The sequence below is a fragment of the Porites lutea genome, chromosome 2, assembly GCF_958299795.1.
Source record: "Porites lutea chromosome 2, jaPorLute2.1, whole genome shotgun sequence".
Lineage (NCBI taxonomy): Eukaryota > Metazoa > Cnidaria > Anthozoa > Scleractinia > Poritidae > Porites > Porites lutea.
Genome location: NC_133202.1, coordinates 3,258,482 through 3,282,576, shown reverse-complemented (window position 1 = coordinate 3,282,576; position 24,095 = coordinate 3,258,482). Strand labels below are relative to the sequence as shown.

General features: G+C 39.3%; 3 protein-coding genes across 3 annotated transcripts; 2 read left to right on the top strand and 1 right to left on the bottom strand.

Annotated features, from left to right (window-relative positions):
• Positions 1–3,228: 3,228 nt before the first annotated feature.
• Positions 3,229–7,698, bottom strand: LOC140927430 (uncharacterized). The gene is made up of 4 exons (XM_073377078.1): positions 7,505–7,698; positions 5,682–5,860; positions 4,554–4,689; positions 3,229–4,025 (listed from the first exon to the last, which is right to left on the bottom strand). The coding sequence occupies exons 1-4, from the start codon at positions 7,630–7,632 to the stop codon at positions 3,725–3,727; spliced, it is 744 nt and encodes a 247-aa protein (XP_073233179.1). The 5' UTR covers positions 7,633–7,698; the 3' UTR covers positions 3,229–3,724.
• On the top strand, positions 7,677–14,260 carry LOC140927429 (transmembrane protein 104 homolog). The gene is made up of 6 exons (XM_073377077.1): positions 7,677–7,838; positions 8,584–8,982; positions 10,152–10,433; positions 11,104–11,433; positions 12,142–12,243; positions 12,707–14,260. The coding sequence occupies exons 1-6, from the start codon at positions 7,785–7,787 to the stop codon at positions 12,896–12,898; spliced, it is 1,359 nt and encodes a 452-aa protein (XP_073233178.1). The 5' UTR covers positions 7,677–7,784; the 3' UTR covers positions 12,899–14,260.
• A 3,794-nt stretch (positions 14,261–18,054) lies between these two features.
• LOC140927428 (uncharacterized) lies at positions 18,055–22,158 on the top strand. Its single transcript, XM_073377076.1, has 3 exons — positions 18,055–18,620; positions 20,491–20,667; positions 21,305–22,158. The coding sequence occupies exons 1-3, from the start codon at positions 18,069–18,071 to the stop codon at positions 21,860–21,862; spliced, it is 1,287 nt and encodes a 428-aa protein (XP_073233177.1). The 5' UTR covers positions 18,055–18,068; the 3' UTR covers positions 21,863–22,158.
• The last annotated feature ends 1,937 nt before the right edge of the window (positions 22,159–24,095 follow it).

The following is a 24,095-nucleotide window of genomic DNA, read 5'->3' as shown; positions in this document are numbered from 1 at the left end:
TACAAGTAAATTCAATATTTATCACAAAAATCCTCTCTTGTCACAAGCTTTGGCGTTATATACACTGAAAATTGATAAGATCTGTTTCAGCCCCAAAGTGTCAATTCAGCCCTGCAGGCCAAAGTCTGATTCAGCCCTTCCTGGAGCCATTTGAGCACAATTTAGGCCAAAAAAGCTCGATCAAAAGGCTATTCCAGCCCACGGTAGGGCCCATTTCAGCACTGGGACCAAATTGGTCCTGATTTAAGGGAGCCAAATTAGACTCAAAAATCGGACTGTATTTTACTCACCGAAACGGCCCTATTTTAGGGCTAAAACAGATCTTTCTGATTTAGAGTGTACTACAAACAAGGAAAACAAGCCGCAAATTCCTTCATCTCTTTCAATACACTTGCGTCTCCGGGGGGGGGGGGGGGGGGGGGGGCAGTGGCAGCAACGTTTCTTTGGCCAATGAAACTTAGGCATGGTGCCTGTCGACCATCCTGTGAAGAATTATAGGAGTACCGAAAAAATGAAGGATAAGCTGCTTCCGTTGGATAAGTCACATGTCCAGCGGGTTGTGAAGGATAAGAACCCGATCCCGAGGGATACTCGGAATGCCCGTAAAGCTGTTGAATGCCATAAGGGCTAGGATGTTGAGTGGTGGTGGTTACATTGCCCGATCCTCCGTGAGTTGCTGATCCTATTTGACCAGTGTTAGGTCTGGCTATAACGTATCCAGCAGGGTTCGCTCTCGGTTTGGTTTGGTTCCATACCGACAGGGCCACCATTTTAAAGGACCGCTCACCAAGTGTCTTTTTTGACTTAAGAGATGCTGTTTCAAAAAGAAGTCTATTGTTGGATCGTAGATTGTTCTCTTTTATTGTCACGACTTCTTTTAAGTAGCCAAGTGACGGTCCGTACAATATCTTAAATGTCAATACACCAACCTTTAACGGGGAGCCAGTGAAGGGATTCAGCAGTCCTGCCGCTAATTAAATTCCGTACGCGCGCTGTAATTTGGTGACGTCAACTGAGGGCAGCCGTGCAGAAGGGCATGCACTTGTTTGAGTAGCTTTTTAGGTAAAAACTTTCGGATGCGCCTGATGTTGTGTATGTGAAAACATAAGCAGCTCTTCGCGTTTTGTTGTTGTGATCTTGACCCGTATCCATCCACGTTCTAAGAGCCAGCCCTTTTCAATAAACTTGCGTCTCCGTGTGGGCACTCTGAGCAGAGTCACTTTGGCCAACAACGCTTTCATACGATGGGGGTGGGGGTATCTCTGTTGGGTATGCTGGCTGACCATTCTGTGAAGAATTATAAGGGTACCGACTGCACGAAGGATAAGCTGGTCCCGTCGGATGACACAAAGTTCCAGCGGGTGGCGGCGGATACGGTCCTGTTCCCCAGGGATACTCGGGTGTTTGCCCGTACGGCTGTTGAAAGCCATGAGGGCTAGGATATTGAGTGGTGGTCGTCACATTGTCCAATTCTCCTTGAGTTGTTGATCCTATTTCACTAGTCGGTTCGGCTATACCTTGTCCGGCATTGTTGTTTCTTGGGCGGGTGCGAGTATACTCCACGGTTGAAATCAACAACACTAAGCCGATTCCCAAAAATATCGGCCCAACGATTCGCGTTAGACTTCGCTCTAACGAACATACACTACCAACTACAGTCAAGATAAAACCGACGAGGAGAAACATATTCGTAAAGAAAATCAGAGCAGAACTGCATGTATTCGCCCGTCTCAGAGGAATAGGATTCTGTTGATGCATGTTTGCTAGAAAAATGGACGCCAGCCTTATTCGTTTTAAACTCCTTAAAATCAGTTCAAACTGTCAGCTTACTAGCTTACTGTTGTTGAATGCAGCTTATATAGTCTTATGAGTGAATAGCCTCAGTACGTCAGCCCGTAGAGCTTTAAAGAGGCTACTTCAGTAAAATTCCTTGTTTAGTTTTTGACATTTCAGCGGCTCACCAAGAGTTCATTCAGGATATACAAAAAAAGCCTCTATAAGGAAATTATTGGCATAGTGAATGTTTGATAAATTTTTGGAGGGGGTTTGTTCTAAAGTACGAAAGTGAAATAGGCAAAACCAGAAACTTTCTTTCACTTTCAATTCACTCAATTTTAAAAAAGCCTTTCCGAAGCTTTACGAATTCCCGGTACCCAGCAGTTGTCGCGGCGAAATTCCTGCAACTCTGCACGAAAGTTGGATTGTTAAAGAAAAAGCAAAAAACGAATTGAGTACTTCAATCGTTTTTATTTACAAGTATCTTAAGGTTTTCCCGTTACCTTTACGTAAAGCAGTATTTTTCCATAAGTCATCCGGCAATAAATTCCCGAGTTCACAATATTATTTCGCATTAATACCATTGCAAAATGGCACGTTTTTCGTCCAGTTATATCAATGCTTAAATTGAACTGATTTAGGACCGGTTCAGACGCCGAACTTTTCATGAGCCAAACCTTATTCAAATTCTCGCCGACCCAAATTATTTAGACCGGCTGAATTGATTCAGATACAGCACTAAGATCAAAAGGCGAAAAATGCTCATTTCGGTCAAACTGCTTGCAAAATACGTTATAATAATTTATAAAATAACTGAGATAATACGCGTGATCTGATTGGTCAAAAACCTATTGTTTATTATACCGGCTCGTGATTTACAAGCTTTTCTCGTGTTCTCCCAACATCCCGCGTGGGTTATCACGCCGGTAAACCCATAGAAAGTGTGGTCTATTGCTTAATTATGCATTAGGTTCGGTACATGAAAAGTTCGGCGTCTGAATCAACGCCGTTCCAAAGTCGCTCCAAAGGCGAAATTCTCGGTCAGACTAGGCGAAAAGAACGGCTGAGCCGTCCCAAATTGAAACAGGTGTTCCAACTTGATTCAGACGCCTGCGCCAAACTTTTCATAGTCCTTAATTCAATGTATTAGCTTTCGCTCATGAAAAGTTCGGCGTCTGAACCGGGTCTTCGTGTACAAATACAGGGCAGCACCCCGATAACTCGAACTCCCCGCTAACTCGAACCAAGTCCACTTCCCCTTGGATTTCACCCCGCTTTTCAGCCATTTTTACTTTGTTAACTCGAACTCGAATAACTGGAATTCCGCCCCCCCCCCCCCCCCCCCCAACCTGGCTAAATCGACTGAGGGAACTAAGTTTCATTTCGGGCTTGATAAAAAACTTAGTTCACTGAAATTTACCCCGATAACTTGAATTCTGATTGTTGTAACTCCAGCATGTTACCGTTTCTGATGAACTGTAAGTTACCGTATTTATTCGAATAAGCGCCCAACCTCGAATAAGCGCCCACCTCAAATAAGCGCCCATCCTAAAGGCAGAAAAAGTTAATAAGCGTCCAGCCTTGAATAAGCTTGTAAGCCTAATCCTAACTTCAGATTTATCTCTAAGAAAGTCGGTTATCATTAGATCCCATCGACCATAGCCCCTTCGGACACCTGATGAAATTTACACAATGTAGTTTTTCCCTTTACTAATTAGGGTTAAGCACTGCCTTAGCACTGCTTTACTGATTAGTTAGTCAGTATGAGCAGAAAGAGAAAAACATACAGGTGTGGACTGGGGAGACAGCATTATTCCGCTTACTTTTCTTTTTGACATGTCTTAACTAACTGAGGGAGCCTGGTACTTCTGCATAAGAAGTTTGTGTTGGGCACCTTTAACTGTCTGTGGAACACCACACCAGTCATTTAAACGTATAAATTTTTCGTTTAAAGTTTAGAACTGAGAGAAAAATTTGAGATCACTTCAAGACTCTCTTCAGTGTTACTGATTTGTCTCTGAAAAGCCTCAACAATGTCACTATACAGATTTGTCTTGAACTCTTTAAAGAAGTGTCTTTTAAACTTCTTTTCTCCTACAGCCTCTTTGCCCATCTGCACCGCAGTATCAAGTAATTGTTCAGCAGAGCAGATCTTTTGAATAATTCCACCAGACAGAGCCTCTTCAGCAACAAAGCGCTTTCCCATGAGTACAGCATCTGACAGTATCTTGGGATCTTTGATCTTTGCCCTAAACATTATTAAAAGTCATTTATAACTTTCTTAATATAAAAATTCACAGAAATTCCTAATATCTTTTTTGCAAAATCCTTGAAAATAAATATTATTGTACTATTGGGAGTCCTGGGACTAGTATTGTCATCACAGAACTTTGTGACATTGTCAGTTGTGCTTTAGTGTAAGTCAGGTTTTAAAATACCATTTTGCGCATCAAATACAGGTCTCATCTGAATGGTAATGCCACAGGATTCATCAACAGAATTACCGGTACGTATTAGAGTGACAGTCATACCAGCCAATCATCCATATCTGCCAACTGTAAGAGATACAACTAGCAAGCACCATCCCCAAATATTTATAACACACCTGATTCAAAAAGTGCCCATCAACCCTACTAGATTGGTGTTTTATAGTTTCAGAGGCTACTGATAAAAACGTTTAATGACTGGCATTATTCTTCAATCACTGAGAGAACCCAGGTCAGATTTTTATAGCAAAGTATGAATAATTATTATTATATTACAGTGTTGTGACATACCTTAGCAGTAACAAATTTGCTGTCCCAAACTGCAAGTGAAGATCTACTTCTGGAAGGCAGAACCAGCCTCGCTTGGTTCTCATTACTCTGTAGTCATGTGCAAGAGCCAGTATTCCCCCTCCAGCAAAAGCATGCCCTGTGAACATGAACGCTAACTGGTAAGTATGGAATACTGGTATGTTATTTGCTAGTAGAGGGAAGAGAGGGTTAGAAGAAAACCAACTGACTTTCACACTGGGCTAAAGAAAAAGGCTTGATAAATTAATACAAGAATTTTGTTAAAAAGGTTTTTTTTCATACAGTGATGTCTTTATAACAGATATACAGCATTTATTCAATTAAGCACCCAACCTCGAATAAGCAACCACCTCAAATAACCACCCACCCTATAGGCGGGAAAAGTTAACAAATGCCTAGCCTTCAATAAGCACCCACCTCCCCTACCAGTCCCCACCAAAAAAGAAAATGACCTCACTGATCATGAGCTGGAAATAGTTATAGAGAAAGTTCTGCTTGAAGACCAAATTTTCTTAGTCTTTTAAAGAAACTTTCAATGAAAAGTTAAAATTCTTCTTTCGAATTCCTTCACATTTGGTTGCAACATAAAATTACTACTGCTAAAAATTGTGAAAACTTAATAAGCAACCAGCCTCGAATACGCACCCACCTCGCCCTCTCGCAAGGTCCAAAAATTTAATAAGCGCCCAAGGTTAAGATAGGTTTCTTCATCAAGTGGAAGACAACATCAGTAGGAAGATACAAAAATATTCTATTATTGGTGAGCAAGGGGGATCAGCAGAAAAGATTATGTTATAAAATGGGTGTATAAGGAGCATTCAAATGGGAATGTTGTGTTTTGCACATCTCAAACAAAGAGCCTTAACCAATAACATCTGTTCCAGTTGAGCTGTCTTCGATATGTCACAAATCATCAAAGTGAGAAGCCAAATAAGAGGCCATAATCTCCTTATGAGATGTTCCCAGTAAAAGTCTAGAACTTTTCTATTAGCTACTTCAAAAATCAATCATGATGGCCCTACCGACTATCCCACAAATAAAATGCCCCAACAAAGGTTAAGTACTCTCCCCTCAAAAAACTACTACCCCATCCCCCTAAGACAAATGTACCATTTAGTGCAGCAATGGTTGGCACTGGAAAAGTAAGCAATCTCAGTATAGCTGATGGAAACCCATTTATTGTTTTCAGCTTCTCTTCTGCAGTGCACCTTCCAAGAAACTCAAGATCAATGCCATTTGAATAGAATTTTCCATCTCCTGTCGTTATCAGAAACTGGACATCTTTGTTTCTGAAAAAAAGGCAAAATACATGAGATCTTTCTTAAACCTTGTATATTGTAGTTTTAATGCCTCCCACACTGGTATTCTATGGGCTTCATCATGTGTTCCTCCCGCCACGAACTTCTAAACCCATGGACACTTGCAACTTACAGCTTAGAACTTAGAACAAATAAACTCCCAAAAATATAGATACCTACATTTTGTACTTAATAAAATACTGAGGGGAAGCAGTCAGCATTTAAAACTTGTACAGGAAAAAGAGTACCTAAATTAAAAGTAAACGAACTGAACACGAAGTAAAATGGAGCTGAAGCAGTTATAAAACACAGACTGCGGAATGTGGACCATGGACTGCGGACTGGGTATAAAACATGGACCAGGTATAAAATGAGGACTGAAGATTATGTTTTTAAAAACTGGACTAATTGTTTCTAGGTAAGGTAAAATAAGATCAAAAGATTATCAAATAGCACAAGACATGGGTTTACAGTCTAGCCAGGTCGAGCATGCTCCCCAAGATCCCCAAGATCCCCAAGATTCCATTAATGTATTTATTACAGTCGAACCTCCATGTGCAACTACCTCTCATAAGCCACCACCTCCCATAAGCGATCGCCAATCCAAAACACCAAAACTTTCCCAGTCAAAGCCTCACAGTTGGAACCTCTAGTAAACGACCACCTCCTGTAAGCGACCACAACCACTTCGTGGGACTGAAAGTTAAGGCATTCTCTGATCTCTATGCTCACTGTGTGCATATTTTATGCTACTTAGAATGTACAACATGTACAAATAACTTTTTAGTAACAACATGGAACTACACATGGTGTAAGTTAGAAATTGCATGCAATAAATTATCTCCCATAAAGTAGATGTGCCCATGGTTCGAATCTTGTAAGCGACCACCTCACTTAGGTGATCACTAAGTCTTTGAATTTTTGGTGGTTGCTTATGGGAGGTTCAACTGTATATCCATTGGTAGTCGTAGATTTCAGATTTATCCCTGCATTCTTGCATGCATAATGAGCCATGATTTTGCACGCGGGGCAGTTATGAAATTTTTACCAGCTCAGTTTTCCTGAATTTGATGTGCATGTCTTCAAAGCAATTTTATCCATTCAGAGATTTTCAATGTGACCAAATACACAGAAGTTCTCGTAAAATATTCACTGCTCATCATGCATGCTGGAATGCTGATTTGAATTTGACAGTAGTTATGGAAACGACTGACAGATTCATCTTTCAAATAATCAATTCAGTAGTAGAATCTTGAGGAGTACGCTTGACCTGCCTTGACCGTAAGTTATAAAATTAAAACACCCTGGAGCAGGGTTCAACCTCATTCCCAGGGCTTTTCCCTAAGGAGAAAGAGAAAGGAGGAGGAGGAGGTTGTCGTAGAAGATCTTGTTGGGGGTATGGCATGGAGGATGCACAGGCTTAAAGTATTTAGCAGTAGACTGAACTAAATAACTGAAAATAAAAAATGCTTGCATGTTTTCTGTTCTCAACGAGAAGCAAATAAGTGGTTCAGTATTCTGGAATCTAGCCTGGCAACGTTCCCTTCACACAGAAGGAATAATGCTCAGACTCCCACATATTTTCAGCTTTTCACAGATCACACCCCACACCCTCACGAGAATAAAATCAAATACCTTTCGATTTTATCCAGAGCACAATGAAAATCTTCCAGAAATTTGGGATTTAATCTGTTTTCCCCGCATTTCATGGACAATATTGCGTAATTTTCCTTGAAGGAAACCTCAAACATTTTGGGCGCCATGATGGATGAGTAACGAGAGAAGTCTGGGATGAGAGTTGTGTTACTCAGTCTCTCTCGATATGTTGCGAAACAAGATGGCGACCACCACGTACTCAAATGTTTGATTTAAGAATCACTTTTTGTAGGTTTCTGTAGTCTTGATAACTCTACTCATGTCTGGAAAAACACTTCAAAGTAATCCTTCATCTTCTAGCTACTCTGCCAAGGTGTGTTTGGAATTAATACTGTAATTGTTAGACATCAAAGTGAAAGACGAGAACTCGTGGTGTTTTTAGGTACAGCAGTAGTCTAATGATGAATGCTTGTTTTCATTTGCTATTTGTTTCACTCACAATTTTGGCATTTGATTGAAAAAAACAGGTCATACCGATCTGATGATTTACCGTAACGTCAATGTCTGAAAAAATAGCATAGCAAAGTGAAAAACAGATGGAAAAAAAATTTAAAATATTTTCAAAATTTTTGCAGTTATTTTCTTTATTTTTCAAAATTGTAAGGAAATCTTACCAAAGTTTGGGATGGAAAGAAGCAGCCTGTGACGGTGAGATATCAAAAGTTTGAAGTAAGGTTTTGTTAAAGGGGTGCTGATAAAGTATAAGCAGGCAGAAATTCAACACAATTATCATAAGCATTGAAGCAAAATTAATGAATAAAAAATGATCAGCATTATAAGCTTAAAACTGGCCTTTAATAATTAAACTAGAGGTAATCATTGATTACTGATCTGCGTTCATGACTTGCGGAAACAAAATCGAGTCAAAAGGAGTCCAGTTTCCTGGCCAAGATGCTCCTGATAAAATTAATAGGGAGGGCTAATTGGCAGTCACCCGTGACATCTCAATCATTTCTGCCTTTGTGCCACAGGAACACCAGATTAGGATGCATTCTGATGAACGCGATCATTCTCGTGCAACCTTTTTTCAAAAAAATTCCAATGTTTTATTTTTTTAGGTTGCTGCTGTTTTCCTGTTCAATCTTCTTGTTGGTGTTGGAATTCTTGCTCTTCCTTCAGCTATTGCCAAAGCTGGAGTCATTGCAGGGATACTAAGCCTTACTACTGTGTCTTTTATGGCATTTATAAGCGTTACATTTATGATAGAAGTTCTTGCAACAGCAAATGCTTGGCGGGGAACAAAGACTGTAGTAACAAGGAAAGCTTTGGTAAAAGGATATCCAGCACAAGATGACAGTGTGGCACAGATTAGTCAGTTAAAAGTCAAGAACGATGTATTCTCTGCTCCACTATTTGAAATTGAAGAGAAATTTGAAATGGGTTATATGGCAGAGCTGTTTCTGGGGACTGCAGGATCTACATTCTTCTATGCTGTACTTTGCTTATATTTATATGGGGTAAGTACAATCCGTCTGTTCATAATTTTGCCGGTGACCAGAGAAAATCACAACCCTAATCTCCAAGTTTCTATTTACAAATGCTCGGCATTGTGTAGCCAGCATTCATTTGCACTCCCACTAATAATAAATGGAAAGCATAGAATGCAGTCTTCTATTACTCATAATCTGATCAGGCACATTTTGACCTTCTGTCATGTGAAACTTATGCAAAGCATAGCACTGGAGCAAGAACATTTTGATCTTCGACAGATTGCACCTACACTCCCTAACCTTTGGTTATCATTAGTGTTAAAATTTAAGTGGCACACGTCTATACTAACAGCTGTACCAGGGTCTTTGAGTTGCATTGTATTCGACTGGGGAATATCAGGAAAAAAGGTGATAATCATAAATTATACCTGTTATCACTGGATTTTTTTTGTTCAATTCTTTCAGTATTTTTCAGTCAATTTTAGAATAGATATTTATACCATTGTTGGGTGCCATGAGTATGCTTCCTTGACTAGCATCAAAGTTCTCCTTGATTGATGGTGGTAAAAATAATACTAACATAAATTTAGCCAGAGCGAAAAGAGAAGCTCCCATGTAGACGTTTATAATTTACTTCAGACAACAAACTTGTGGAGCCACTGCAAAGAAATCTATAATCTTAGGGGAGGACCAAAATGACCATAGGACTTTTGAGGACTAGCTGACAAACATAAACTTGAGCCTGTGATCAATTAAAAGATAATAACCGGTAAGCGGAAAACCTAAAAAAAAATACATGTGACCTCAATAAGTTGGCACCTGAGTTGCAATACGGTCATGTGATTCTGGTCAGCGGATACCATGATTTGACTGCTGTCAATATCATCAAGTTAAACACAGGTTACAGGCTTCCATTCTAGCTAGAAATGCGACAATTCACATTGGTTTCCTTGTGGTGTGGTTGGATAGATGCATAGATAACCAAATTTTTTTCCCATGGTGCTCTCCTCATCAGTTCAAAACTAATTGCATGGAGAACAGTGCAGAGAAAATGCATGCAGATATTAGGTTTTCATAGTTTAATGTATCAGTTTGCTTCCAAGAATTAAATTTGTAGCTAAAGGTGCAGATCATAGCCTTCACCAACTCTATTATCATTACAATGAGGTTTGTGACAGAGTTCTTTTCTCTTGCAGGATCTGGCAATTTATGCTGTTTCAGTAGCCACAACACTTGAGAAAGCTGTTGGAACAAGTCATCAAATATCTTACTATTCTTTCCTCTGGGGCTTTATCATGTTAATAGGACCATTTTGTTTTTTCACTTTTCAAAAGACTACATATCTTCAGCTGTTTACCATGGTTATGAGGAACTCTGCCATGGGCTTAATGATTTTGTTGACAGTTTTAGACATTGCAAATGGACATTATGTGCCTTCTGATCAGTTGATGTTATGGGACACAGAAAAGGCAAAAGAGGTGTGTTTCAACTATTAATATTTTATTTCTTTTAGTAAATATTAAATTAAGTGAATTTAAATTTTCATTTTCAGCATATGCACCTTCATAATTTGAACAAATGTGTCATCTTGCCTTTCTGTATATTTTACATGTATGCCCTATCTGATAACATGATGGTACTGCAGTTGAGATCATTAATTTCTATAAGCAATGAAGAGTATCACTAATAAAAGGGATGGAAGACCACTACATATTTTGCAGGAAAAAAAATTCTTCCACAGAGATGTTTGTAGAACAAGATCAGTGCTTGTGACATGTTGATCACATCATTTCTCATTTCTTCACTGAGCTCGAAAATTTACCATCATTTTTTATTTATCACACTTATGACGATTTCAACATTGCTGATCCTAGCAGTATGCAGGACACATGTGATACATGAACCACAGCTCACCACTGTCTTTCATAACTCAGTGGTGAGATTATCCGACCGGTGTACTGGAGGTCATAGGTTCAATTTCTGTCGGGGACTCAGATTTTTTCTTTGTCCCATGCTTGTGACATGTTGATCACATCATTTCTCATTTTCTCAAAATCAGCAAGTAGTTAACCAGTGTCAGCAGATCATTCCTTCCATTCATTAAGCCCTGGCCTATTCTAATTTTTATTTTTTGTATTTATGTTCCAGCTTATAGGAATAACAGTGTTTACATTCATGTGCCAGCACACCATTCCCTCCATTATACTTCCTCTCGCTGATAAAAGCAAAACTCTGAGGGTTGTATTGATAGACTACATCATTGTACTCCTGTATTGCAGCATAATTGTGTTTTCTGCAGTCATTAACAAGCCAGCATCACAGATAAGTCCGCTGTACTCATTAAACTTCAGTGATCATTCTGTTACTGTCCTTGCCAAGTTCCTCAGCTTGTATCCTGTGTTTACATTGAGTAGTAACTTTCCTCTGATCTGCATAACCCTGAGGAATAATTTAATGACACTTTTTCCAATATCAAAGGTATGTTTAAACAAAACATTGCTTTTATATTAGAGTTGAATACAATCTGTGTTTTGCCCTGTCATTGCTCCCTCACGAGGCCCTGAGAGATGGGTTAAAATTGTGACAGCAATGAAGGAAAGCACAGATACAGTAGTAAATTACCGACGGGACATGGCCTCGTCCTCCAATCACAATTTTGAGCCTCATATTTAAGCAAAAAGACATTTTTTCTTTTGTTAGAACCAAGTTTTATATGACGTCACTTTTTTTGCTAGAGAAACGTAGGTACTGTTATAATAAATCTCATTAACCTGAGAATGGATGCACAGTCTTGGTAAAAAATGTTATAATGAAAAATGGATGTTGTATGTCTTATCCCAGGCTACAGCTCACCCACTTATTAAAAATACTCCCTATTTCCTCCAAAATAATATTCAAGTCTGGTTGGATCATTTTTGCTCCCGACTGAGCAACATCAATCAGAGTTGGGTGGGGGAAGGGGTTACTGTGATAGCAAATCTGTGGTGTAGGCATCCTGTAGGTGAGAAAGTGCCAAATTCTTAACACTTTTTGTCCAAGATGGTAGCTCCCACCCAGCCACCCTACCTTGTCACAAGGCCTGGGTGAGTGTTCCCTATTTCCTCAAGATTCCATATCCACCACTAGAGATGGTAATTATGCTGATATAATGAAAATTAATCTATTTATAATGGCTTTATTTTGTAGGATATTTTTTGTAGGCAGCAGCTCTTCACACTAATTGCCCTCATGCCTCCAGTAGTTATTGCCATTTTCATACATGATGTTGGCCAATTAGTGGCTCTGACAGTGAGTGGACTGAAAAATCATTTATTGTATCTTATTCTCTGAACCCCACATTCACCCTAGATGTATTAACTGCTGAAAAAAGTTTGACTCTCCGGCCATTTTTTGAGGTTAGCAAATAAAACTGTAAAGATGAACCATGCAGTGTTACTCATAAGCATATGATACACACATTTTGCTCGTTTTAAATTTACTAATTTGCACTTGCAGTAAAATTCTGTACAGAAAAAATTTGTAAAACAAAAACAATGAGTGAATGTACCATCAATGCTGTTTAAAGGATTATCCTTTTCAAGCATCAATTGACACATTCAGGTCATAAGATGCGAAGCAGGTGGAAAGAACAATGAGACTTTGTCACACTGTCATGCTCTTCAGAAATCACTGTTACCTTCCCTAAGTCCTTTTTACAAGACACGTCATGTGTTCTTGACTAACAGTTGTATTTGCTTCAATCCATCAACAGGGTTCATTTGCTGGACTGGCTATCATGTTTGTGACTCCAGGTTTACTTGTATTGTATTCAAGAGACAAACTGGATAGAACAGTTCCCCAATGGCGCCAAATCCATCACCACAAGTCACCTTTTCAACACAAAGCTTGGGTTTACCTCACTCTAGCTTTTGCTGCTTTTGTGCTTATAACAAGAATATTTTAACGATGTGTACATCTTTGTGTGTACTCTTTATGGGGAGAGTCTTGGATATTTAGCGGTGCCAAGTGCATTCATCCTCATCTCATCATCATGTCTTGTCGCGTTAGTAGGTGCATAAGGCCTCCACGTTGTCTGACCAACACTTTCTGTCTCGTGCAACCGCTGTGGCTACTTCCCAGCTCAACCACCCCGCTTTGTTTCTCTCTTTCTGGACTGCCCTTCTCCAAGTAGTTTTTGCTCCTCCTCTCGCCCTCTGACCCTCAGGGCCGGGTTGTTCAAAGCTGGGTTTAGATAACCCAGGGTTAGTGCGAAATTTGAATTCAGATATGAAAGGTTAAAAAGTAAATTCAGTTTAATTCTTTTTGTCAGCAAGTTGATGATTAAATGCTCTTAAAAATAACACAGAAAATTATCCGAGAAAATGTTTTTGAGCAAAAGAAAGAACCCGGGTTAAATTTTAACTCCGAGTTAAGCGCTGATCGGCCTTCGAACAACTGGGCCCTGGTGTCCACTTAGAAACCAAAAGGAAACTGGGAATAGTTAACGTTTGCAAAGACTTCTGGGACTGTTACTTGGGACAGGGAAAAATCATTGGCCAATAGCTGACCAGCGTGTCCCTGCTCCGCGTCCCTTCTTATTTCTTAAGAAGCCAATTGGTCTGATGGAACAATCAGCTTGTCCGTAACCCATTCACTCCTTGGCCACATTGTGGTGAGACTATTTTTGTCACACTAACTTTGAAATCTGTGGACGAAATCCCTTAATGTTACTACTTAAATGAAACCCCGTTGGTTGAACTCTTGCATGGTACTATTTGTTTCTAAGGATTTACAGAAAGAAATTTCAATTTTTTGTGATTTTTTTCTTTGTTCATCAGGAGTGAAGGAGATATCTCAGTCTTCATATAACAGTCATTCCTTATAGGAAACACCGAAAGCTTGTACCTGATATTGTTCAATCATGTTTTTTGACTTTGCTTAAGGCAGGCACTAGCTCTCTTAGATGGACACTAAGTAAAGCGTCAGTACCAATGGTGTGTGTCATAGAGAAAAGCTGCAGCTTATTGTTAACAGATTCCTCATTAAGGTGGACATAACCCACAATGGACAACTTGCATTTGATCCTAACAGGGTTTTCATTTGAGGCCGGAGGCCGGACGTTTCGTCCGGTCGTTTGCCATGCCACGTCCGGTACTTTTGCGCTTTTGAGTATTTTTATAGAAAAAGCGCAATATAAGTATTGAATATTATTATTATTATTATTATTATTTGAGATCAATATTGGCGATTTTTTTTTACTACTGTATTATATATTTTTCTTACTAAGGCATCTCATGAACATACTGACTAGAGGATAACAGAATAATCAATTACATTCTTCAAAACGGCCATATAACTCTTTTTTCTTTGCTTATTGAGCGGCGGGATATTTTATTGGTTTCCCCTCTTCATTTTAGTGAGCGCCAGCATTGCCTAGGAAACTGTTTCCTTGGTTCCAGAAACGCTGGAAATGGCGTTTCTGAGTATTCTATTTTAAAAATTTCCTGGGGGAGCATGCCCCCAGACCCCCCTAGCTGCTTGCGCCTTCCGCGCTCGCGAGGCGCCTTACGGCGCTAAGAAAACATTCACGTCCGGTGCTTTCAGAAGTATGTCCGCTACTTTACAAAACAGTTGAAAACCCTGTCCTAACGTTGTTTAGTCATTTTCTTTGACTATGAGGTGAACATCCCGCTCAGTATTAAACACAGTCGTTTAACATCCCAGTCAGTAGTGCTTGTGTTAAAGAGGTGACTGTATTTCGGCCACAGCAGCTAGATTGTAGCCTGTGCGGTGGGCACGCCGAAAAAGTCGAAGGGTAGAGACCAAACAAAGAGTGATCCCCTGGTCCTCCAGGTTGGAGGTTGGGCGTAGGGCTAACGACCCTACCACATAAAAACACTAACTGTTACAGAAACCAGAAGCATTGACAAGGAGACAACAATGACTGGAGGTGTTTCTCCTGGGGCTGCAATGACGCTCTTGGAAGGAGAGGAAGACCAAAAACTACTTGGAGTAGGACACTTGAGAAAGAGCGAAACAAAGCGGGGTGGAAGAGCTGGGAAGTAGCCAAAGAGGTTGCACGAGACAGAGAGTGTTGGTCAGACAACGTGGAGGCCTAAAGCTGCTACAGGCGCGATGATGATGATGATGTGGTGGGCATAGTGACAAATATGAAGTACAATTAACAGTGTTGTGCTTGAAATAGAAGGGAAAACTCAACCCTTTGCAATTATATAAAATATTTTACAATATTGAAGTATACAATGTACAAATAGTAAAGATATGGACAGGTTAAAATCGTTATTATAAATATTCTACAAGACATTAAAAAAATCCAATATTAATTAAGCCTCACTTAGGCTATAAAGAAATAAAATTGAACGACAAGTTTGCCGTAAATAACTGGTGCGATTTAGTCTAGATGTTAGAGTTTATTTATAAATCAAAACCTTTATTGATATGATGGTGATGATTATTTCTAGCGAAGATCTACTCCTTTCAGTGAAAGATTCTAGGTAAGTGTATCCCCGCCCCGGGAGTGTATCAATGTGTGCAGAACTCATCGAACGCTCTATTTTTGCTGGGCTACTACCATACGCGCGAGCGCGCGTTTGTAAAATTGGCGAACAATGATAAGACTTAAATCGGTCACTATAACTCTCTTTATTCTAGTACTATCCGCCGAAGCTAATTGTGGAATTGCACGCATTTTAGTCATCCTACTGATGTACGGTTTAGGGGTTACGACAGATAGATAATTATAGGAGCCATAATTTTCTTTTTAGTTTGTTCCTTGCCATTACAATAAAATGCGGTAAGGCCCGGCCATGATACAGATTCGTGCAAACTTTTCCATTTGGGATGGGATCGGAGTTAGTGATCTTAGGAAATCAGATTAAAAATTCGTACCTCAACAACTGACTGTTATTTTTGTTGCGTTTGTCTCTGCTACTAATCTAGCGACAAAAACCGTGAAAAATTTTAACAAATTGTGGCCGTAAAGCTAATGAGAAACTTTGAAAGACTTCCGTACTAAAGAGAGCCGATTTTCAAATCAACCATTGTAAAAGGGTTTTATCACTTAATCGACACTTAAGGGATTTTAAAAAAACGACTGTGAAGGAAAGGAAGCCTTTTTAAGAAGATTATTTGGATTGGTAGCATTTTTGGAAACTTAAAAATTATTTCGGGACTTGATCTGATGTCCGGGCATCGGAGAGTTATGTACAGTCTGTAATCCGTGTAGACGGGCAAAATTCAAATTTCGTTAACGTTTGTGAGCCATAAAATCTCGATCAAATCAAAATTTCAAATTTTGTTAACTGTGTCTGAGCTAGCAAATCTTAACTAGTAATAAAAGGAATCTTTGGCAGCAAATCATAGGAAATCGCCAGGCTTTCGTCGGCTTCAGAGCTCTTGATACTGGCTCGGCATTAAAGAAGGCTTTTCCGTCTCAGACGCTCAGAGATCTTGCAACAAGGCGGGCGGCGGTGGGGGGGGGGGGGGGGGGGGGAGTACTTCGGATTTCAAGTGACGGGCCCTGATCGAAGGACTTCAATTTTGGGGGGTTTGGAATGTTCGATTCCGGGATTTTTGGGGGTTGGAAAGTTTGGCAAGTATTTTTCTTTTTTGGTTGGCTGGATTCGAGTAGGGTTTTTTTTTCGGGGGGGGGGGGGCGGGGGCGGGGGAGGTGGGGTATTCAAATCAATCTGAAGATTGGTGGTTGTGCCCGCGTCGTAGTTCTCCTAGCCTGCATATCAGGCGCTTCATGAGCTAGGCGAGGCGAACGCCGCATTTTGCGCGAAGCGGGAGATGGCTGACGATTGCACTGGCGCCGCGTTCGCCTCGCTTGGCTCATAAAGCACCTGTTAGGCAGGCTATAGTTCTCGAACTGAGTACAACCGCAACCTTGTTGCGGCTGTTTAAATATTTATTACTTTATAAGTGATTTAACCTTTTGAAGTGATTTATGGTCAGCTTTTTTTATGTTTATAGCCTTTACTAAGAAATTGTATTATTTCCTCCGCACGCTTGCAATTTAGTTATACTTCTACACGGATCCAGAAAATATTTCTTTGGCCCGAGACCCTGCCACGGTGTTATTTCAACTTTTGACAATGGTTGATTATCAGAGAAAATTCAACGAGACTTCTAAAAAGAGCACCTTACACTTCGTAAACTTGCCGAGTTAAATGACGATGACGATAATAGGTCAGAAACGAGCGAAAGTTATAACTGTCGCGAAGTTTTACAGACCTTTTTTAGCGGGGGACACAAAGAGACATAAATAACAAAACAGCAGAGATAAAAGCGACTTGAGGTTTGCCCCAATAATACAACTTGACACCTGTTGAACCGAGTCGAAGACATGGCCGGAAAAAAATGTACTTTGCTTCTTAACTTGCCTGAATATAGGGTGACAGGCGTTTCCCCCTTGGTGGAATGAGGAAGAGAGAAGCGAAAGGGGTGACAGCAAGGGGCCTTTTCTCCTTTCTTCTTTCCGCCTTTCATCCCCATCCTCCCCACCATTTGCTGCGAGACTGTTATGATGGAAACTAGGGAGAGAGGAGAAGGGACGGAAGCAACAGTCTGTCTCCCTTTTGTGGTTTTCTCCTTCCAACCCCCCCCCCCCCCCCCCCTCCCTCCATCCCCCGCTCCGATCCCCTGAAAGCCTTTTAGAGCTTTGAATCAAAGACTTTTAGCGGAGCTTTGCACAATTGAGCCGCGCACGTCAACTGGAAGTGGACTTTTTGCAAAACTCAGCAGTGGTTTCGCCTTGATTTGTGGGCAAGTCTTCTCTTTTACAGCAAAGACACGAAAAGCATTACGAATTTGTCAGCGTCACTTCCGGTTGCAGACGTGCGTCACTCGAATACGATTTTCCAGTTATCAGCCTGAAGCTGTGATGCACATGTTTTTACAAAGATTATCAAGATTACAAGAAGTACTTTCTTTTTCGTTGGCTATCCTAGATCCTATGTTCAGTTAAATATATTTAGTGATATCATTCACATGTGACGGGTCACGCCTGACCAAGGCCTGTAAAATCCCGCGAATCAAGTTTTAGCCACGTGACAAACGAAACCTCATGAAAATCTGCATTACAATTGCATAAGGGTTATAACATTTTTCCAATGGCGGGGAAAGACATAGAAGAAGGTGAGGGTATTCCCTTGGAAAAGTCGTCCTCTGAAACACCACGGCCAACATTATGGAACAGGGTTAAGACAGGCGTACTCAAAAATTTTTTGCCCATATGCCTTGTATTTTTTGTCGTGTTGGGAATCGTTGCTCCACAACCCGGCGTTTTCTTCAGCGAACTGCCGACTCAGTACATTTGCGTCATAGGTCTGTTTCTTCACAGCGGACTCAAACTGAAAACAGGAGAAGTAAAAGACGCTTTGAAATCGTACAAGGCTTTTATATGGGGAGTCATTTGTATTATGTGTTTAACGCCGATAATCGGAGGACATCTTACTGGGTTGTTACCCTATCAGCCGTACGCGACAAAGGACCTTGAACCCCAGGACAATGGTGTTTTCTCGAATGGAAATCATACGCGAAATGGAACCTCTTCTCCACCTACTACGGTTGAGGGTATCTCGATTCTTGGCCCAGCTTTATTTCAAATAGGAATTCAGATTTACTTCATCGTTCCTTGTACAATTGCCGGGGGAGTTATACTGGTGAGTTATATTGTGGGAACGAGTAAGGAATGAGTCAGGGAGGGGTGGCTCGGGAGCATTTGAAGAACTAATGTGAGCCGTTGGCTAAAATTCTGGTTCGTAGTGGAAATATTTTTTTAACTGTTGGGGAAAAATTGGAAAAAAGGGTGGTCACACAGCCCAGGGGGTACTTTCTCATATAAGCCACATAGGTATGTGCTGCCCCAAAGGGTGGGATTATTTTCAATTGCACTGTTTTGGCCTGAAAAAGGGTATAGATTTTGCCCAATTTGGTCTGGAATAGGGTGTGGTTTTCGAGGGGACTACGGGAGTGTATTAATGTATTTGTCATTTCAATTCCATATGAATAAGAAAAAAAGTGTAATATGGGACATTCGAAATGGTTTTAAAGAAATCTTGTTGGCGTTCTAATCTAAGTAATGATGACATAATTTCGACCTATTCCAAGTCTAATCATAACTATAACAAAATTCTCAAATCTGATTGGTTCTCAACTGCCCTGATTTCAGCCTTAATAGGACAGTTTAATAGGACAGTACGCGTCATGCCTAAGTAATTGGACAGTACGCGCCATCACGCGCGCGCTTAAAGGGCTTTTTTTTTCATAGCTAGCGAAAAAATCTTGGAATTTCTTGTGTTTTGATTTAAAAAGAGCCCTATATATCACAAATTTTGTTAAAGTTATGATTAATTGGTAACAGAACTTCGTGTCGTCCAATTCAGTCTGTAATCATACTCGTGATTAAACAAATCGGACTCCCGCTACGCGGTCGTCCGATTTTGTTAATCACTCATATGATTACAGACCGAATTGGACTCCACTCAGTCCTGTTACCATTACTTATAATGGGTATGGATTTTGGATGCCAGGTCTGAAAACAGGTGTGGAAAATGATATCTTTTGGTCTGAAATAGGGTCAAGATTTGGAGAACCAGGCAGCACATCCCCACCAAGAATTCCCAGGAGTAACCCTTGGGTCACACGGGTGGGAAAACAAATAAGCGTTTTTTGTTTAAATGGGGGAGGGGGGAGAGTGGGGCAGTCTCTACCCCCCTCCCCCCAAAGCACCAACATTAATAACTTTTCAGGGATAAAGCCATATTAAATGATTACATTATTATTACATTCTTTAGGACTCAGACTGTCCTAATATGATCAGACAAATTTGGTGCCAGGATTAACTGTACTTAACCTGTTACTGATGGCTCCTATTTTCTTTGTGCTATTTATAGCAAAGAAAATAGAAGATGTCTGGATATTTGCTAAACTGTACTAACTCCAGGGAACAAAGGGGCATAGTTTATAATTAAATCTAGGCCATAGCTCCCTCAAGTTGAATCTGTTAACTCAGCAGAGGAACATCTGGACAATTTTAACTGGAAGATCATGGGCTTGAACCCTTTGGGACAACTCAGAATTTCTATTTTGCAAGATGCCTGTGTCACTGACGTAAAAAAAGAAGAGAAAGAAAGAAAAATTCATTTCTCATTATGATTTGAGTTATCTGCAGTGGAGTAGAGGTTAACGAATCCTTACTGTCTCCTTGAGGCGGGGGGCAAGGGGGGAAGCTTTTAGCTCTAGGAACTAAGTTATTTTTAATTTGTGTAATTTTGTATGTCATTTGGGGCTTTTGTTTACCTTCAGGAGTAGGCTGATATATATTGTTTACGTTGTTAGTAATAAAACAAGTCAATGTCTTGGTTTCTGTTTGTGAATTTTCTCAATCCTTATTATTTTTCCCATTACATAAAATTTTAGTATTCTAAATGAGGTCAGAGTTCAATAATGATAATATTAAATTTTATTCTCTATCTTAATTCAAATCTTTACAATAAATATTTAGGCTTTGATTCCTTTATTTCCCTGCAGACAGCCCAAGCTGGAGGCGCCGTAGCATTATCTGTTATGCTCACAGTGTTTTGTAACTTAGCTGCTGTTTTTACTGTGCCACCATTGGTGGCCTGGATTATAGCATTTGAGGATGTCAAGTTGGATGCTATTGCACTGTTAGTTAAACTTGTACTGACTGTACTGCTGCCACTTTTGGTATGTAGATGTATTAAACCAGGCTTAATACCAGATAAACAAACTTTTTTTGTTGAGTTTCTAACAATTAATCGAAAGGAATCTGAGCAGGCAGCTCCCTTAGGCTCAATTTCCTACAGCTGTTCAAGAAATGAGCCCAAGCTCCTCGCCTGAACAGACGGCTGGACGCATCAGTTTGCTATTGTCAGTTACCACCAATCAAATCGTTGCCGAAGAAAATTGAGCATGAACAGAATTGTACATAGGGGAAAAGTAGTCTTTGCTATTTTGATTATAGTAATTAAGGGCTTTTCATCTCTTTTTTTTACATTGGGTGACCGTGCTTTTTTTATAGCTGCGGCACCTAAACTGTGGAATGGGTTACCATCACAAATGCGAAATGAGCCCAATTTTCATAGGTTTAAAGGTTTACTTAAGACCCAATTTTTTTAGATTAGCTTTTTATTGGGATTTTTTAGGATTATGTATATATTATATTTTTATAGATCCATTGTTTTTTTATATAATATTTTTAGTTATTTTGGATAACTTATTGTCGATAATTTACTTTCATGTAATGCGCATTTGATCATATTTACATGTATTTTGTGCAATATAAATATTAAACTATTATTATTATTATTTTTCTTCTTTTTAGGTTGGCAAAGGACTGAGATTTGTGCCATATGTCAAACCATGTGTCAAAAGATTTTCCAACACTCTCAAGATGATTTCTATTGTACTCCTTACAATGATACCATGGATGAAAGTTAGCCAGGCAAGTGCTGAAAATGCCTTTACTGAAATCTCAGTTGCCAGTATTTTTGCTGTCCTTGGATGGGGTTTGGCAATGCATGTCCTGTTTATCTTTGTTATATATCCTCCATGCCTTATTCTTAAACTGGAAAAACCATCTCTAAAGTCAGTCATGATAATGGCAAGCCAGAAATCTCTGGCAGTCGCTGTGACTGTTTCAGGATTTCTTCCATTTACACAAGCTGAGCAAGGGCTGATAAGTTTGCCATTGATCATCATTCACCTTGGAATTATGGTAGTAGATTCTGTTTGGGCGACATGTTGGTTTGCAAGGGATGCAAAGAAAGAGAAAGCTGCGGCCGCAGTTAACATGTCAAATGGAGATGCTATTATGCTTGAAAATCAAAGCACTGATGGGAATGAACTTGAGCCCTTGGCAGATCCTGAAGCAACTGTTTAGGCTACTGTTAACGAAATGTACACTTAAAGTACTCACCTAGTATACTTATAAGCCATATAACTAGATGTAAGTTATCAACTAGCTCATTTTAATTTAAAAACTTAATGTAAGGAACCAAAAGATAATTATTTTAAGCAAGCTTGCAAAGGGCAACAAGCCGTGAAGGTATTTTTGTCTACTGTTAAAGTTTGGGCCAGCCACACTTCAGTGTCGCTTGGTTGATACAGCTACCACATCCCCTCATTAAGTGCACTTCCACTCTGCCAAGCATAAGCTCTCCCCTGATATAAGGTACATTCTGACATCTTGTTGCTATTAGGAACACAGGATTAATTAATTTTTCAGAAAAATTTCTTCACCCGTCTTCTACAATTTGCGCCAGCCCTAGTATCTCTCTGTACATTTGCAGAGATCTCTTAACTGTATCATCTTGTTCTTTAAGTTTTTGCGATAAGGCTTTAGAAGTGTTCTCTTTTTGAATGCAGAAAACTTTTCAGGCATATTAATTTTATTAGCTAAACCACTCTCCAGTCTTGATCTTCATAGATTGTAGTCGGTTTGTTACTGTGAAACTCACAAAATCATGAACACCACAAATATTTGTGGGATGTTATTCTGTTATAAGGAAATAGCCAATAATGCGTGGGAAAACTAAACCGGAAACGGGAACGGTAAATGAATTAGTTTGTGGTTTGAGGTTTGCTCGTGCATCCTGAACTTTATTGTGATTGGGCACTACACAACATTACAGTCAAACCGGGAAAGCCATGAACACCAGAAATATCTCTGCAATGTTGTGTTGCAAGAAAAAAGCCAATCAGCCATGAGAAAACTGAACCACAAGCAAGAACATTAATTAGTTTGTGGTTGTGTGGCTAGTTCGCATGTCCTGATCTTTGCTGTGATTGGTCATAACAGTACACAATAAACATTCCTGAGATTTTTCAAGTGTTCACAGTTTTCCCGGTTGCACTGTAACATTCCTCACATTTTTAGGTGTTCACGGTTTTCTGAGTTTGACAATAAGGGGAAAAACTTTAAAAGAACATTGATTTGGTACATTCCCTCTCTCATTTCTTTTTCCTTTGGGCATCAGCTTCATAAGTGTCAGTTTTTCTTGGTTTGACATTATTTACACTGGATTATTTATTGATACCTCCATTCTGAAGAATAATTCTAAATACAGACATGTATTTATTAGTTATTTTTCAGCTCTCCTAGACAAAAATTATTTTACTGAACAATACTGGTAGAGCCAGCAAAAGTCAAAAATTGTTAGTTAAAATTTTAACATTTTTCCTCCATTCAGAATATACAGTCAAGTATTATTTTAGCGATTTTTCAGCTCTTCTAGACAAAAATTGTTATACTAAACAATACCGGTATATTATTGCTAAAATTATTTAGAAAGCCATAACAGCAAAAGTCATAAATTGTTAGTTAAGATTTTAACATTTTTCCTCCATTCAGAATATAAAATACAGTCATGTATTTATTTTAGTAATTTTTCAGCTCTCCTAGACAAAAATTATTATACTGAACAATACTGGTATATTATTGCTAAACTATTTAAAAAGTTATAACAGCAAAAGTCATAAATTGTTAATTAAAATAATATTTGTATTTTTGTCCATGTGCATTCCCTGAAATTGAAATGAATGGATTGAAAGCCACAAATATTGTAACAGATTTAAAATTCAATAAAATTTTTTTGAAATGAAAAATTATTTCTTATTTGGGTGGAAATAAAACACTTCTGAAGAGTGCGTGGTTTGCACTTATTGATGTTCTATTTTATCCCACTTACTTTCTACTTGAGCGATAATATTGTAGTTAATATAATGATTTAATAAAATTGGTATAAGACTTAGCCACTGTAATCAGATGCTTTGCTGGGGCCCTCCAGTAAAATAAATTGCACAAAGAATTCAATTTTAAGACGGAATCCATTAGGAAATTGAGTAAGTTTAATTTTCAGTAGACAAAAACCTTGCACCAGAACATTTTAAGCCAAAACGCATTCTTTTTTACACTTTATAAGGGCTATAGATGTGATTAGTTATCTGTAGTAACACCAAAGAAAATTTCTTAAGGGAGCCTGAGATAATGAATTTCAAAGTTCATAGGAATTGAGAACACACAGGTAAAATCGCCATGCATAAGATTTCATTTTGTAAAATATGAGGCTTTTGAAGTTTTTTTTTCTCAGGCTCCAATAAGAACCTTTACTTCA

Excerpts from the sequence above, each read along its gene's own strand:
- LOC140927429 (XM_073377077.1), top strand. The coding sequence starts at position 7,785 with ATGTCTGGAAAAACACTTCAAAGTAATCCTTCATCTTCTAGCTACTCT. Across the intron at positions 8,983-10,151 it reads TTTGCTTATATTTATATGGG|GATCTGGCAATTTATGCTGT; the intron begins GTAAGTACAATC and ends TTTCTCTTGCAG. Across the intron at positions 11,434-12,141 it reads CACTTTTTCCAATATCAAAG|GATATTTTTTGTAGGCAGCA; the intron begins GTATGTTTAAAC and ends TTTATTTTGTAG.
- LOC140927428 (XM_073377076.1), top strand. The coding sequence starts at position 18,069 with ATGGCGGGGAAAGACATAGAAGAAGGTGAGGGTATTCCCTTGGAAAAG. Across the intron at positions 18,621-20,490 it reads TTGCCGGGGGAGTTATACTG|ACAGCCCAAGCTGGAGGCGC; the intron begins GTGAGTTATATT and ends ATTTCCCTGCAG. Across the intron at positions 20,668-21,304 it reads CTGTACTGCTGCCACTTTTG|GTTGGCAAAGGACTGAGATT; the intron begins GTATGTAGATGT and ends TCTTCTTTTTAG.
- LOC140927430 (XM_073377078.1), bottom strand. The coding sequence starts at position 7,632 with ATGGCGCCCAAAATGTTTGAGGTTTCCTTCAAGGAAAATTACGCAATA. Across the intron at positions 4,690-5,681 it reads AACCATTGCTGCACTAAATG|GGCATGCTTTTGCTGGAGGG; the intron begins GTACATTTGTCT and ends TCATGTTCACAG. Across the intron at positions 4,026-4,553 it reads GCAAATTTGTTACTGCTAAG|GGCAAAGATCAAAGATCCCA; the intron begins GTATGTCACAAC and ends AATAATGTTTAG.